A 17896-nucleotide genomic window follows, 5' to 3' on the forward strand; every position below is an offset into this window, starting at 1 on the left:
TGGTAATCCATTCCCTATAGTTTTTATCCTCTCCTTTGCAGATTATAGCAGGGATTTGCTAACATTCCCAGTCAAGGCAATTTAGTTCCTGGTGATAAAGTGCTTCCTAGTTCTACAACAATTAAAAGGATAACTACCTATCCCATTGTGAGGTGCATATATAAGAACAAACTTCATCTGGGAGTCCTAATGCACATAGAAACTAGTAGTGGGCAAATCATTGGTTCACAAACCTTTTTTCTCCCCCTACCCCTCTTTCATTTTTGTCTCTTTAAATGGACAGAAAAAAGACTGTGGACCCACACTGTCCCAACCACTGTTTGCCCTGTGCCACTGGGAGGAGCTGGTCAAGCACTCAGCCTTAATGACCACATTTCATAGATTGAACCCAACAGTCATCTATAAAGCTGCCAATTTTGACATTTGCAAAGCTTTTAATAACAGGGTTAGCTTTGGGTCAACATAATTTCTACCCTTGTATTTTTTGGACTTTTCATCAGACCTGCATAATTGGAGGCAATTTTGCAGATAAATTAAAATTAGTTGTTAAAAAAATAATACAGGGGACACATCAGTCAGACTAACATTTAATCCAAAATTTCTGAAAGCTTTTCCTACTATACTTACACACAAAGGTTGATGTTATCTTCATAAATGTGTTTGTGAAATTTTGGTACTATATTAGTCACACCAATTCTGATTTATGAAAATAATTGCATACACCGAATACCTTCTAACATCAACAAAAAGGCACGTTGGCTCAGTGGTTAGCACTTCTGCCTCACAGTGCCAGGCACCTAGGTTCAGTCCCTACCTTGGATGACTGTCTGTGTGGGTTTCCTCTGGGTGCTCGTCCCACAATCCAAAGATGTGCAGGTCAGATGAATTGGCTGTGCTAAATTGTTTATAGTTTCAGGGGAATGGGTCAGGGTGGGTTACTCTTTAGAGGGTCGGTGTGGACTTGGGCTGAAGGGCATGTTTCCGTACTGTAGGGAATCTAATCTAAAAAGTCACCATCTCCCAAAGTTTAATAGTGCCTGCATTTTTCTCAGTGCTTCCCTAAGTCCCATTGCATTGCTCCACAGTAATGTTGTCAGCTTTCTACAGTCCAATCCTCTGTAATCCTTCTCCATAACGTACGTCATTACTCCTCTTTAGTTTAGTTAGTATAGGTTATGAAGTGTTCTCCGAACATCATATAGTTTTGCTGAAGCAAATTATTTCAGAGGTTCACTGAGATTTCTTTGCAACTGAACTGCCACTGAGCACTTCTGTTTGGAGTTACAGATACCACTTGACATGTCTAGGTATGAGGGTAAGTGAAAGTGAGGACTGCTGATGCTGGAGATTAGAGTCAAGATTAGAGTGGTGCTGGAAATGCACAGCAGATCAGGCAGCATCCGAGGAGCAGGAAAATCGACGTTTTGGGCAAAAGCCCTTCATCAGGAATGAGGCTGGAAGCCTCTGAGGTGGAGAGATAAATGGGAGGGATGGGGCTGGGGAGAACGTAGCTAAGAGTGCAATAGGTGGATGTAGGAAGGAGAAGGTGATAGATTGGAGAGAAGGGTGGAGCGGATAGGTGGGAAGGAAGCTTGACAGGTGGGACAGGTCATGATGATGGTGCTGAGCTGGAAGGTTGGAACTGGGGTAAGGTGGGGAGAGGGGAAATGAAGTCCACATTGATGCAATGGGGTTGAAGGGTTCCGAGGTGGAAGATGAGGCGTTCTTCCTACAGGTGTCGGGTGGTGAGGGAGTGGCGATGGAGGAGGCCCAGGACCTGCATGTCCTCAGCAGAGTGGGAGGGTGAGTTGAAACATTCGGCCAGGGGGCAGTGGGGTTAGTTGGTTCAGGTGTCCTGGAAATGTTCCCTGAAGTGCTCTGCGAGAATGTCTCCAGTCTCCCCAATGTAAAGGAGACCACATCGGGAGCAATGGATACAATAAATGACATTGGTGGATGTGCAGGTGAAGCTTTGATGGATGTAGAATTGGGGCCTTGGATGGAGGTGAGGGGGGAGCTGTGGGCGCAGGTCTTGCAATTCCTGTGGTGGCAGGGGAAGGTGCCAGGAGGGGAGGGTGGGTTGTTGGGGGGGCGTGAACCTGACCAGGTAGTCAAGGACGAAATGGTCTTTGCAGAAAATGGTTAGGGGTGGGGAGGGAAATATATCCCTGATGGTGGGGCCCATTTGTAGCAGATGATGTGGTTTATGCGGAGGTTGATTGAGTGGAAGGTGAGGAGTGGGAGGTTCTGTCTTTGTTGCGGTTGGAGGGGTGAGGTTCAAAGGCGGAGCGGCAGGAAGTAGATGAGATGCGCTGGAGGGCATCTTCAACCACACAGGAGGGGAAATTACAGTCTTTAAAGAGGAGGCCATCTGGTGTGTTCTGTGGTGGAGCTGGTCCTCCTGGGAGCAGATATGGTGGGCGCGGAGGAATTGGGAATATGGGATAGCATTTTTGCAGGAGGTAGGGTGGGAGGAGGTGTAGTCAAGTAGCTGTGAGAGTCAGTGGGTTTGTAAAATAGGTCAGTGTTGAGTCAGTCGTTGTTGATGTACTAGGAGAGATCTAGGAAGGAGAGGGAGGTGTCCGATATGGTCCAGGTGAATTTAAGGTCGGGGTGGACTGTGTTGGTGAAATTGATGAACTGCTCAACCTCCTTGTGGGAGCACGAGGTAGTGTTGATGCAGTCATCAATGTAGCGGAGGGAAAGGTGGGGGACGGGAGTGGTGTTGGTGTAACTATGGAAGATGGACTATTCTGTGTAGCCGACAAAGAGACAGGCATAGCTGGGGCCCATACTGGTGCCCATGGCTACTCCCTTTCGTCTGGAAAATATGAGGGTGCCCATTCTACTCCATCACCTTTTCTGATTTCTTTCTGGACACAGAGACCAGCTAAAGAAATTCTTTAATTCTTGAGGAGCATAATTGCCAGGATAGTTATCCCACACTGATCAGATTTGCTACATCATTTCTTTTAAATGTGAGAGCACTATTTCACTGTTATATCTGCTTGGATTTTCTCCAGGTACTCTGGTTTCCCTCATAGTCCACAGAGTCATAGAGTCATAGAGATGTACAGCATGGAATCAGACCCTTCGGTCCAACCCATCCATGCTGACCAGATATCCCACCCCAATCTAGTCTCATCTGCCAGTGCCCGGCCCATATCCCTCCAAACCCTTCCTATTCATACACAAATCCAAATGCCTCTTAAATGTTGCAATTGTACTCGCCTCCACCACTGCCTCTGGCATCTCATTCCATACACGTACCACCCTCTGCTTGAAAAAGTTGTCCCTTAGGTCTCTTTTATATCTTTTCCCTCTCGCCCTAAACCTATGCCCTCTAGTTCTGATCTCCCCCACCCTAGGGAAAAGACTTTGCATACTTACCCTACCCATGCCCCTCATGATTTTGTAAATCTCTATAAGGTCACCCCTCAGCCTCCGACGCTCCAGGGAAAACAGCCCCAGCATATTCAGCCTCTCCCTATAGCTCAAATCCTCCAACCCTGGCAACATCGTTGTAAATCTTTTCTGAACCCTTTCAAGTTTCACAACATCTTTCTGATAGGAAGGAGACCAGAATTTCACGCAATATTCCAACAGTGGCCTAACCAATGTCCTGTACAGCCGCAACATGACCTCACAACAACTGTACTCAGTACTCTGACCAATAAAGGAAAGCATACCAAATGCCTTCTTCACTATCCTATCTACCTGTGACTCCACTTACAAGGAGCTATGAACCTGCACTCCAAGGTCTCTTTGTTCAGCAACACTCCATAGGACCTTACCATTAAATGTATAAGTCCTGCTAAGATTTGCTTTCCCAAAATGCACTTGTAAATCTCTTCAATTTTAATGTTAATTTCACAAACCATCCTTTGAAACCGACTTTAATTCTGATTTGAAAAATGCTAATCCATAAGGTTCCAAAATAAACCAAGCTCTGTTCCTTCCTAGTCCAAATTGCAAGAGTACAAACTGATGTTGCCCTTGGTACTTAGACAAAAACAGAACCAACCCAGTCAAATAAATCTTAGTCTGCACTGATGTATTCCTGGGTTCTACTGAACTTTACCTACTTGGTCTCAGGAGTAACATAGGTATAATATTGTTTTAATTTGAAAAACCTGGTGGTGCTGCATGATCTTCAAGAGAGACCAAAATATTTTTAATGCTACGGGGAATATAAAGTAGGACAATATATTGGAAAATGAAAGCAATGTAGTCAGCAGATGTAATTTGGACTACAGAGGGTTGAATCCATCATTGGAAAACCTAGTACACAAAGTTATTAAATACTAGCCTTACCATGAGCTCACAGTCCAGGAAAGGTTTAAAAAGTGGAGGAAGTGTATATTTGTGCATCATGTGAATCCTCATGTGTGGAAAGAATTGTGCTTATTATGGGACCTGGGTAATGTCATCCTGTCATCTTGGTGATGAGACGGCTACAGCTCTTGATGCATTGTACCCAAGGAGCTCACATTGTCTCTGTTTCCAAGATCAGGTCATCTGAAGATGGTTCACATATGCAATAGCCAGGCACAAAAAATGATGTTTGAAGTGCAGGAAGCATATTTAGCATGTTGAAGGATTCTGGCAAAATTTGAAAAACACAGGGTTTCCTTATTCTTTTTGTTTACTTCTGAGGGGTATCTTTGTGAGGCAAGGCACTTGCATGAAACATGTAACTCAGAGATTGTACTCCCTCCTCACAAGGTTTCATGGCGGAATAGATCCTTGCAAGATTACCACTATATTTTCTGCCACAGGATGTCTGACAATAAATGTGTGTCTACAAACCTGCAAAGGTTTAAAATTGTTTCACAGAAGCACACTCCGTTGGCCAGCCCAGTTAGTCTTTAGATTTTCATCTCCTTAGAACAGAATTTAAATATTGAAATACCAATTCCTGCATTCTCACATCCTTAAAACTTTATCAAGGCTTCATACTATCAAAGATTGAACTGGGATGATGGTTTCAAAGTTGTTTTTTACTTGAACAGGGGCCTAACTGTGTGTTTTGACATGCCAAATTTTAGTCCCTAGTTGGAACTCAAAATCACATGCACCATAGTTAATAAATGGTCAATTCTTTCCCACATGAACAGACTGCATAATTATAAGTAGAATCAGTCAGGAAATATGATTACCATCCCTCCCAGATTTTCTTGCCGCCTTCAGGTATTAAAGATTCCTGTCCTAGACACTGCAGCAATAACTCCTAGGGAATTAGGTACACACTCCCTGCAATTCCTTATACACAGTGTTGGGACAGACTGGATTGCTTTTCAGATATACCCAGGCAGAATCGATCACACAGGAGCTGAAAAAATAGGTTAGCATTCCATTAGCAACCCTCGCACAACTAATGCTTCCTCCACAATTGCAACACCACAAAAGGACCACAGTTTCAGGTTAGTTGGACCAAGAGGTGATGTCACAATAGCAGGAGTACATACTGTGATAAAAATTCCAGGATGTTTCCAACCAGAGCTTCCTAGCTAAATCCAGTCATGAGTAGGAAATACACACATATATATACTGTCCATACATGTCAAATTTCTTTTGATGAAGTAAATGAAAGAATCATTTTCATACAAAAAAACAAGAACAGACCAGCTAGTTTGTTGGGTTTGTTGTTCAGGATGAATAGAAGGCTACAATTCTGATAACTGAGCCTTAACTAAAATTTAGTCAGATCCTTACCTTAATGTTGTTGCAGAACTTAATTTAGTATTAATTTTTTTTACATGTTTGCAAGAAATTCTGAGCAGGACCATGAAAGAATAAATACAGATTGATTAATGTTTTTGGCTCCAGTATATGCTGCTGCTGCCTCTTCACTTCTTTTCTGTGCAGGATGTGGAAATGTAATAATGGACGTGTTCACTCTAGTGAACTATCAGATTTACATTTTTCCATATGCCTGGTTCCAATAAAACTGTAAAGAGTTGACAATTACTTCATATACTTCCTTGTGATCAGCTACAGTACAGATTAGACAAAGGACTGGAAAGAAGCTCTCTATTGGAAGCAGGACATGGGAGGGGCCAAAGTCTAAAACTTCACAAGGATCACTAACAGTTGCACAGATATAAGCTATTTAAATATTTGGTTCACTATTCTATTGTATTTATGAAAGATCTCAATATCATTAGCAAAACATTCTATGTGCAGGTTTTTCCCCTCAGATTCATAACATTTTAAATAAATTAATCATGAATGTTGTGACATTTGATTTCCATATAAATGTTATGAACGATTAATGGTGAGTTGCATTCATATTTAAGTTATTCATTTTTGGGATTCGGTAATCTACATCCTGGGGTAACAACACTGCCATTTCCATTGAGCTTTACATTAAATTTAATACAGTCACATATGGTGTATTACTTCCCACTAACAGACCGTCATCTGATACCAGACTAAGTGTCTTATAGAAAAGTAGAAAATAGGAACAAAAATAGGCCATTCAGCCCTTTCAGCCTGCTGCACCATTTGTTTTGATCATGGCCAATTTATCCAACTCCTGCTCTTGCTTTTCCCCCCATATCCTTTGATCCCTTTAGCTATATCTAACTCCTTCTTGAAATAATACAATTTTTTGGTCATTGACTGTTTTCTGTAGTAACAAATTCCACTTGCTCACTACTCTCTGGGTGAAGAAATTTCTCTCCATCTCAGTCTTAAATGGTTCACCCTGTATTCTTAGGTTGTAACCCCTGGTTCTGGACTCCCCTACCATCACGAATATTCTTCTTGCATTCACTGTCTAGTCCTGCTTGAATTTTATAACTTCATATGAGATTTCCCCCACCATCACACTCATTATTGTGAACTATGGGCGGCATGGTGGCTCAGTGGTTAGCAATGCTGCCTCACAGCGCCAGGGAGCTAGGTTTGATTTCCACCTCGGGTAACTGCCTGTGTGGAGTTTGCACATTCTCCCCGAGTCTGCGTGGTTTCCTCCCACAATCCAAAGATGTGCAGGTCAGGTGGATTGACCATGCTAAATTGCCCATCATGTTAGGTGCATTAGTCAGGGGTAAATATAGGGTAGGGGAATGGGTCTGAGTGGGTTACCCTTCAGAGGGTCAGTCAGAAGGGCCTGTTTCCATATTGTGGGGATTCCAATCTAATCTAATCAAACTGCAGCAAATACAACACTAACTGATTGAACTTCTCCTCATACATCAGTCCTGCCATCCCAGGAATTAGTCTGGTAAACCTTTGTTGCACTCCCGCTAGTGAGAACATCCTTCTTCAGAAAAGCAGATCAAAACTGCACATGGTACTCTAGGTGTGGTCTCTTGTAGGCCTTGTATGACTGCAGCAAGACATCCCTGCTCCTGTACTCAAATCCCCTCATTTTGAAGGCCAATATACTGTTTTCCTTTTTTTTAACCACCTACTGCACCTGCATGCTTACCTTCAGCAAAAGTGCACCAGGATACCCAGGTCACCTTGCACTTTCCTGTCAATTTATAGCTGTTCAGATAATCTACTTTCTTGTTTTGTTCCCAAAATGGATAACCTCTCAGTTACCCATTTTGTTCTGCAATTGCTATGCATTTGCCCACTCAGCTTGTTCAATTCACACTGAAGCATCTTTGTATCCTCTCCCTAGCTCACTTTCCCGTGCCTCATGTGTGATCCTCAGATTTGGATTTATTACAGCTATATTCCAACATTCACATCATTAATATATAGTGAATAACTGGAATCCTAGCACTGATCCCTGCAGTACACCACTAGTCATTATCTGCCATTCAGAAAAAGACCAATTTATTCCTATTCTTCGTTTCCTATCTGCCAACCAGTTTTCTACCCATCCCAATACACTACTCCCAATTCACATGTGCTATAATTTTACACTACAGGGACTTTGTCAAAAGCCTTCTGAAAGTCCAGATAAACCACACCTACTGGCTTCCTTTCATCAACCCTAATAGTTCCATCCTTGAAGAATTTCAGTGGATTTATTGAGCATGATTTTCCTTTTGTAAATCCATGCTGATTCTCACTGAACCTGCCACTGTTTTTTAATTCCTCAACGATTAATTCTCTAGTTGGTTCCTCAAAGTATTGGTTCATGAAACCTGGAGTATACAGTCCAGGAATTCCTCCTCTATAGTACTGTTAATGATTTGATTTGCCCAATTTGTATGTAGATTAAAGTCACCCACACAGATGTTCCTTTATTATGGGTATCTCAATTTTCTATATGCTGGCATTCCAAAATTACCCCTACAGTTTTGGAGTCTATAAACAAAGTCCACTAATGTTTTGTTTTGCCCCTTGACATTTCTCAGCTCTACTCGTACATATCCTACATCATCAGAGTTAATAGCCTTCTTCACTATTGAGTTAATTTCCTCTTTAACCAGTAATGCAACTCTACCATCTTTTCCTTTTTATCTGTCCTAAATACTGAATACCCCTGTATGATCAGTTCCCATCCTTGGTCACCTTGCAGCCATATCTCTGCGATCCTGATTACACCATAACTGTTTTCACCATTTGCACAATTTATTCATCCACTTTATTTCAAATGCTGTGTGCATTAAGGCACAAAGACTTAAGGCTTGTCTTTTTGAAATTACTTGTCTGATTCCCATTATTTTTCACTTTGTCCCTGTTTGATCCTGAACCTTGAGTTCTCTGCCTATCACTTCTCTTATTTCCCTTTCTGTCTTCTATTCTTGTCCTTGATTCCCCTTCTTCTGACTCCTTGCATAGGTTCCCATCCCACTGCTACTTTAGTTTAAAGCCTCCTCGACCACTTAGAAAATACTCTGCCAATATATTCCCAGCATTTATTTCTCTTGTTCAAAAAATAATACAGCTAAAATATGTTTGTATAGGTACAGGCTCCTGACACAAAGGGTTAGATTTTGGGACTCTCCACTAGTTGTGTTTTAAGTGGAGAAGAGGGGACATGTAAATTAGGTCAGATGACCAGCTCAACCTTAATGTACAGGTCACAACTTGAACATTTCTAGATGATCCAAAATTTAGAATCCTTGTGAACTGTGAGCATGATAGTGTAGAACTTCAAAAGAAGACAAATAGATTGGTGGAGTGGGCAGATGAGTGTCAGGTTAAATTTAATGCAGGGAGAAAGTGAGCACTGCAGATGCTGGAGATCAGAGTCGAAAAGTGCGATGCTGGAAAAGCTGGTCAGGCATCATCCCAGGAGCAGGAGAATCGATGCTTCGAGCGTAAGCCCTTCCTCAGGAATCAGAAGTGTGATATGTTGCTTGGAAGAATGCATGGCAGATGGCATAAAAATCAGGAATATAAATCTAAATGGGATGCAGAAGCAGAGGGACCTGGGTGTACATGTGTATAAAACATTGTAGTGATGAGGCAGATTGTGAGCATGTTTATTAAGCAGATGGTATCTTATGCTATATAAATAGGGGCAAAGAGGACAAGAGAAAGTATTTGTATTAAACTTTTAAAGGGCACTGGTTTGACCTCACCTTGGGGATTTTATATCTGGTTCTGGGTGCCACACTTTTAGGAAAAATGTGAAGGCATTAGAACAAAAAGATTCAGAGAATGAAATTCCTTATCCCTGAAAACAATCACAAAGACAGACTAGAGAATTGAAGGTTAAGAGGAATTTTGATCGAGGTACTCAAAATAATGAGAGGTTTACGTGGAGTAGATAGGGAGAAACTGTTCCCATTGTTACATGGAGTAGACAGGGAGAAACTGTTCCCATTGTTACATGGAGTAGGTCGGGAGAAACTGTTCCCATTGTTAGAAAAATGGAGAAGAGGGTGCAGATTAAGGTAATTAGCAAAAAAAGCAATGGCTACATGAGGAGAGTCTATTTATTTTTCTGTAGTGACTGCTTCGGATCTGGAATGCTGCGCCTGAGAGCGTGGTGGAGGAAGGTTGAGTTGAGACTTTCACCTCAGTTGAACTGTTATCTGAAAGGAAGAGTGTGCACGGCTTTGGGGAACAGGCAGAATAGTGACACTGTGGGTAAATTGCCCCAGTGGAGGACCAGCACAATCACTAAATGATTGACCTTTTGTGCAGTGATTTCTAAATTTTAGTTTGACCGTCCTTTGGCACTCCAATGCTGAAACTACTCACTCAAGCAATATTCTAGCTGACTGAACACTATTGAATATTCATCTGCTTCTTGCAAGTTGATATATCCTTTGTTTAAAAAAAACTGTCTTCCCATGCCAATATTCCATTTCAATAAATGTGTTATTAATATCTTACTCCAGCACAAGGGAATCCCAAAATATGGAAGGACTTGAAAACAACTGACTGTTTGGTATAAACATATGAGTTCTATGGAAAGAAAAGGCATATAGTGCCAGCTATAAATCAAAGCCTAGTTGGAAAAACGTGGTTTCTTAGTGGCTTTAAGTGGATTGCCTGAGCAGAGTTGGCTCAGAAACATGCAGAACCATTTGGCAGAATAATCTAACCTGGACGGAAATATCAACTTTTTAGTAGAATATTTGCAGCATTCTGAACCAACATTGACTGGCCATTTGACCAATCATTTTCACTGGTATTTGTGATGGAGGCTTTCAGCCCTGAGACTGTTCCCAAGTATGGTGCCTCAAGAGAACACTTCAGCTCGTCGCTCAAGTTTTGGGGTAATGACTTACATCCTTTTCAAATTACAATAATTTTATCCTGGCAGTATGTTGGAAAAATTAAATAGACGCTTTGTGATCAGACCTGATGCTAAAACATTTATGTTGACAACATTTCCACTGACACAGCTGCTGGGTTTAATTTTCCTATGGGTAATAATTAAGAGTAGTCTTACCACATGTGGTCTCTGGCGAAAACAATCAAAAGTAGGCTAACCACTGAGTGGTTCCAGTTATTCTGATGAGGTTTAAGCCTATTTTCTATCTAGCATCTTGTGGCAAAAACAGGAAAATGAAGCGGTTCAGTTCACCAAGTTGATCACTGTGTGTGCTATTTTCCCAGGTGACTCTACTTTTTGAATTGAATTGAATTGAATTTATTGTCATGTGTACCGAGGCAGACTGAAAAGCTTTGTCTTGCGAGCAATACAGGCAGATCACAGAGTTAAGTAGCATAGATAAGTAAATAATAGGTAAACAGCAGCAAAAACAAAAACACAGGTACAAGCGAATGTAATTTTTTAAGAGTCCATTCAGTATTCTACCAACAGTAGATTAGAAACTGTTATGAAACCGGCTGGTGCATGTGTTCAGGCTTCTGTACCTTCTCCCTGATGGTAGAGGTTGTAGAAAAACATTGCCAGGGTGGGATGGATCTTTGAGAACATTGGCAGCCTTTCATTGACAGCGGGCCTGGTAGGTGGATTCTATAGACGGGAGGTTGGCCTTTGTGATTGTTCGGGCCAAGTTCACCACTCTCTGTAACCATCTCCAATCTTGAATGGCGCAGTTGCCATACCAGGTAGTGATACATCCAGACAGAATGCTCTAGATGGCGCACCTATAAAAGTTGGCAAGGGTATTCACGGTCATGCCAAATTTTCTCAGCTGCCTGAGAAAGAAGAGACTTTTGTTCGGCCTTTGTAACCAGTGCGAACACATAAAGAGTCCAAGAAGGCTTGTTGTGGATGACCACTCCCAGGAGTTGACACTCTCCACTCACTCCACCTCTGTGCTGTTAATGTATAGAGGTCATGAGTAACATCCCGCCAAAAGTCGAAAATGACTTCCTTGGTTTTGCTGGCATTGAGAACTCGGTTGTTCTCACTGCACCATCTTTCCAGGTCTTCCACCTCCCGTCTGTAGTCTGTTTCGTTGCCATCGGAGATTTGACCCAGTATGGTGGTGTCATCAGCGAACTTGTAAATGGCATTAGTCTGGTATTTGGCAATGCATTCATGGGTATACAGTGAGTACAGTAGGGGGCTGAGTATGCACCCCTGGGGAGCTCCAGTGTTGAGTGGTAGTGAAGATGAAATATTGTCCCCAATCTTCACTGATACTTTCCACTTCTAAAAGAGAGGAAGAGTTGTTTGAGGTAGTTTGCTACCATCAATCCTCTGTTGTCTTTGCTTTGTTGAGCATCTGTCTAGTGGTAGAGGATACATTACTGTAAAATATCCACTGAAGCAGCATCCAGATAACAAGGTTCATTGAATAATGTTAAGTACAACTACATTTGGTCAGGTGTACGTATTAGGACCTTAATGAGGTAGTACAACACTTTTTCCAAAAGCTACAACAGAACACCTTTGTCCGCCCATAGACTCTGTGTGATGTCAGTAGAATGGGTGGATCCCATGTAACAGGAACATGAACCCCTTCAGAACTACTGCCTCATACAATATTTTGTGGACTGTCAAGGTTGAAGACTGACCATTCTCTTGATTGTGTCTTAACCTATAGTCTAGCCACAGGTGGACACCATTTGAACAATGCATTATGTTTTTCTTAACAAAGTAAATCTGCTATTTCTTTCTAATTTATCTCCTTAGATAACCAGACTGCCCATTATAATCTAGCATGGGTTAAAGAAATGGCTGCCATTATGCCAAATGACTTTCAAAATGTTTGGATATATTACAGCATTCTGAAAGGCAAAATTGGATGGTGGGTCTAACAAATGCTGCTATTTATCAATGGGACAATTTAGTCTGATTTAGTATGTTAGGAAATGCCTATTTCAAACATTATTTTGCAGTGTGGACATCATCAATCCATCTCATTTTTCACACCAGATTTCAAATCAAACAGTGGAAGATTCTAAGAGTTGCAGTACACTCTTCATTTGAAGATTATTTCATGTTTGTAACTCATATGTCACAGTATACTGTAACATTAATGATGTATGAGTTTTATGTCATATAGAACCTGTATTTGCATAACATTGCTCTGCCCTTGAAATGTCCCAAGCACTTTGCGAACAGCAAATTGATTAGATTAGATTACCTACGGTATGGAAACAGGCCCTTTGACCTAACAAGTCCACACTGACCCTCTGAAGCATAACCCACCCAGACCCATTCCCCTACCCTATATTCACCCCTGACACTATGGGCAATTTAGCATGGCCAATTCACCTGACCTGCACATCTTTGGAATGTGGGAGGAAACCGGAGCACCCGGGGGAAACCCACGCAGTCACAGGGAGAAAGTACAAACTCCACACAGACAGTCGCCCAAGGCTGGAATTGAACCCGGGTCCCTGGCGCTGTGAGGCAGCAGTGCGACCCATTGAGCCACCGTGCTTCTAAAGTATAATGTAGCAATAAATAAGATGTAGTAAACCTTTTTTAATGTCATACTTTGACCAAGTACAAGAATTTGCCACTGCCATTCAGGCAATCAATTAGTTGCTTAAAAAAACACATTACTGGAGGTAAGAGTTTCTCACAGAATTATGACAAAACTGGTTAGCACTAATGGCCTTGCCTCACTAAGCAATACAAAAGTTAATACAGCATTCAATATAAAAAGCTATAAATATTATTCTTAAGATTTATTTCTATCAGAACCAGACATTAAGATTCTGGCCAGCGAGGCAGGTTAACAGCTGAACCTCTCCTAGAGTTGTGTGCCTACGTTTATGCAACAAACCCTTCACAATCTACAGAAGGAGTGTCTTGGACATTGTCCTTTCAGTGTAAATAAAGAGAAGCTGTTCCAGTGGACCAGAGTCACAGTCATAGAGATATACAGCACAGATACAGACTATTCGGTCCAACTCATCCTTGCCGACCAGATAATCTAACCTAATCTAATCTCATTTGCCAGCAATTGGCCTATGTCTCTCTAAACGTTTCCTATTCATACACCCATTCAGATTGTACCAGTCTCCACCACCTCTTCTGGCAGCTCCCACTGTGTGAAAACGTTGCCCCTTAGGTCCCTTTTAAAGTTTTCCCCTCTCACCCTGAACTTATGCCATCTGCTTCTGGACTTCCCCACCACAGGGAAAAGACCTTCTCTATTTATCCTATCCATGCCCCACATGATTTTATAAACCTCTGTATGGTCACCCCTCAGCCTCTGATGCTCCAGGGAAAATAGCCCCAGCCTACTTAGCCTCTTCCAATTGCTGAAATATTCCACCCTTGTAAACCTTTTCTGTACCCTTTCAAGTTTCACAACATCCTTCCAATAGAAGGGAGACCAGAATTGCGTGCAATATTACACAATTGACCTAACCAATGTCCTGTACAGCCGCAACATGACTTCCAAACTCCTATACCCAATACTCTGACCAGTAAAGGAAAGCATACCAAACACCTTCTTCACTATCCTATCTATATACGACTCCACTTTCAAGGAATTATGAACCTGCAGTCCAAGATCTCTTTGTTCAGCAACACTCCCTAGGACCTTACTATTAAGTCCTGCTCTGATTTGCCTTTCCAAAATGCAATACTATCGAAATTAAACTCCATCTGCCATTCCTGTGCTCATTAGCCCATCTGATCAAGATCCTGTTATACTCTGAGATAACCTTCTTTGCTGTCCACTACACCTCCAATTTTGGTGTCATCTACAAACTTACCAACTATACCACTATGTTCACACCCAAATCATTTATATAAATGACGAAAAGCAATGGATCCAGCACCGATCCTTGTGGCACACCACTGGTCACGGACCTCCAGTCTGAAAAGGACATAAGGCTTAAGTTGATTTGCAAAATAGCTGGTGATTACATAAGGAAAAAGTGTTATGCAATGAATTATTAAGATCTGGAATGTACTGCCTGATAGGGTGCTGGAAACAGATTCAATAATAATCCTTAACAGGAAATTGGATACATATTTGAAGGAATAAAATTTTCAGGGATGTGGGCAAAAGCAAAGCAATGGAACTAATTGGATTGTACTGTTTCAATTTGGGTCAGTTTTTATTTTCCATTATTTGACATTTGCCCTAATAGCTCTAACAAGCAAAAATCATACACACTGCATCAATTGGTACACTTTAGCCAGTACTAAATCATCTCAAAATGTCCCAAATTTACTAATATGAATTTGGAGAGACCATCAGTCTTGCACCATGTGGAAATGAAAAAGGTGAGAATATTTGAAATCTGTTACTTTACAGTAGTAATATATGCAACCATTATGAAGAAATCCAAAGCAGTAAATCTCTACATGCCCATACTAGTGATTTAGGCCTGTTAGTAAACACAGTATAGATTTGCAATGCTTCCTGTAGACACACCTCATTCCAAGAATATCAGAGCAGCAGATGTTTCCTTAGAACGTTTCTGTATTGACAAACTATAACATGTTTAGTACAGCAAAATTTAACTGTTACATTCCTATTTCAGGTATCCCTTATCAATATAAAGAAAATTCCCATTATGGGCCACACACCAGATCAAAATGCCTTTTGTGTAGCTTGTACATCAGTAGGGGAGATTTCACTATCTTTTGTTTGTAATTGGAGATGTGGGAGAAATTTGATTGAAATATTCAAAATCATGAAGAATTTGGATAGTTCTCCTTAATTCCACTATTTCCAGTTTCAGAAGGATTCTCTGCCAAAGGGCACAGGATTAACAGGATTGATAGAGTGGACCAAAGGCAACATAAGAGAAAACATTTTTTCACAGCAAATTGTCATATTCTGGAATGAGCTGTCTGAATAGGAGGTTAAAGTAGATTAATTAATAACTTTCAAAAAGTAATTGGATAAAGTAATTGATGAGGGGAAAAAATTGAGGGCGATTGGAAAGGAGTGAGAATGTACTTGATGGATAATTGTTTCAAACAGCCAATGTAGGTACAATGCCCTGAATGCCCTCCTCCTACACTTTATTATTCTGTTGTCCCATAATTTCAAAATAGTAAAGTATACTCAAGATTAGAATTCCCATGTTTGATTTTCATTGTAACCAAATATAAGTGAATGTAGAATTATGAATCTAAATCATACAGATAAATAATTCACATTTTATTGCAATAATGTGGAAGCAGAATATCATTGTTTCTGCTTGCTTGTTGTATAGTTTACAGAGCAAGACCATACAAAGAGGTCTAGATTGAGAAATTCAATTACTTAAACAGGAAGCTCTGCAAATCAGCTACGTGGATGGTTTAATTAGTATAGGCATTCTTTTATTTGCTCATCATAATTTTATATTTTAGTTAAAAATGAGTGTAAAGGGCTTAACTTCAGGATAAGTATCAATTGATATTTCAGCATTTTCATTGTAATGCCTCCAAGCTAATTCTCTTGATAAAAGTTCCTTGTGCTCAGCGATTAAAATAGAATGAACATTTGGCTGGTTCTCATTTCTGGTCCTGAATGTGCAGTGTTTGAAATGGATAGGTTGCATCTCTAGATCCTGTTGACGTTCAGCTGATATTCATGTCCAGACGACGTATTTGCTCCTCCCCTGCCCCTCCCCTGCCCCAGGTAGGTACAGCAATGAAAGCAGCATTTACAATGGGGCCTCCAAACCTGCAAATCCATTCAGAACTTAAGAGTATTCTCCAAAGAATACCTGGATTTGAAAAGAACATAGTCAGCAACAAAGAAGATAGAATAAAACAAGACTACCAATAACCTGTCTCCTGGAGGAAAATATAAAACTAAGCCTTATTTTTAAATTTGTTTCAGAGATGGAATATCATAATATTGTTTTTTTGTATGCACAGCAGAGACCTTGAGACAGCAACATTTCACAAAGGACATTACTAGACTGATATAGTTGCATCATATGAACCTGATAGGCACAGTCGGGCTGGACCATCGTGTGTTTTTACCTAATGGTCATTGCCAATATGTAGTGCTCAGCTTATAGAGTCAAAGACACCTAGCTTAACTAAAGTACACTGCATTTTTGTAAAAATTAGTCAGTTTTCTTCCTGCAGGTCAGGAATTATATTTATGTTAATTATATTAGTATAGTGAATAATTTCATTGTCAATCCTGGATGGTTTATCTCTGTTGGATTAGATGTTTGGAATATGATGTAAACTTTGTCAGAATTCTCTACAATATTGAGTCAAGAGTGCAGATCCTGGAGTGTTCCTGCAGTCCTCACTTTCTTCCAATTTGAAATATTGCCCCAGTGATTTGCACTTCGTGTTTCAAAGGGTTACGATTGGACTGTTCTTAAGTAATAATAGGCATTTACAAGACAATTATGTATGAATAAATATACTAATCTTATTGTCTATTTAACAGCTACACATTCTCAGTGACAGCCACAAATATACATGGCAAAGGTCCATCCAGTGTACAACGTTCTTTCGTTACAGAATCCGGTAAGTCTGAATTTCTCTTTCTTTTCAGAATGCACCACAGCTGTGAAAACAGGAATTGGTGTACAGCATTCAACCTCTTGAGGCTGTTCTGTCATTCAGTTAAAAATCACACAACACCAATTGTGCACAACCACCCGATGAAGGAGCGGCGCTCTGAAAGCTAGTGCTTCCAGTTAAACCTGTTGGACTATAACCTGGTGTTGTGTGATTTTTTAACTTTGTACACCCCAGTCCAACACCGGCATCTCCAAATCATAACTGTCATTCAGTCACATCATGGCCAATCTATAGTTTAACTCTGTCTGCTCACATTGCTTACATAGTACACTTGCCTAGCAATAAACTGGCATTCACAATTTTGAAACTTTAAATTGAACTTGTCCCAATACTTGTGTGTGTGTGTGTGTGTGTGTGTGGGATGGAGTTGGAGACGTTGGTGGTTGAGGAGAGAGTTTCATCATACCAATGTGTGGAAGACATATTTTCTGAAGTCACTCCTGAACAGTTGAGATCTATGCTCACTGTCTGCAAAATGCTTCCCCACTGATACTTCGAACACTCTCCCAGCTTCATTACCTAAAATTAAGTACAGGACCACCCCCTCTTTTGTAGAACATTCCACAGACTGGATTAAAAGCTCTTCTGGATGCATTTTAA

The 17896-nt window shown here is 40.8% G+C and overlaps 1 protein-coding gene across 1 annotated transcript in view; it reads left to right on the forward strand.

Moving 5' to 3' along the window:
• The window catches only part of LOC122555285 (mucin-3A-like), a 462531-nt gene that overhangs the window by 429915 nt on the left and 14720 nt on the right, over positions 1-17896 (forward strand). The window contains exon 56 of the mRNA XM_043701128.1: positions 17160-17239. Coding sequence (XP_043557063.1) covers positions 17160-17239 — 80 coding nt within the window. The remainder of the gene's footprint in view (positions 1-17159; positions 17240-17896) is intronic.

Source organism: Chiloscyllium plagiosum, chromosome 12 (assembly GCF_004010195.1).
Source record: "Chiloscyllium plagiosum isolate BGI_BamShark_2017 chromosome 12, ASM401019v2, whole genome shotgun sequence".
Lineage (NCBI taxonomy): Eukaryota > Metazoa > Chordata > Chondrichthyes > Orectolobiformes > Hemiscylliidae > Chiloscyllium > Chiloscyllium plagiosum.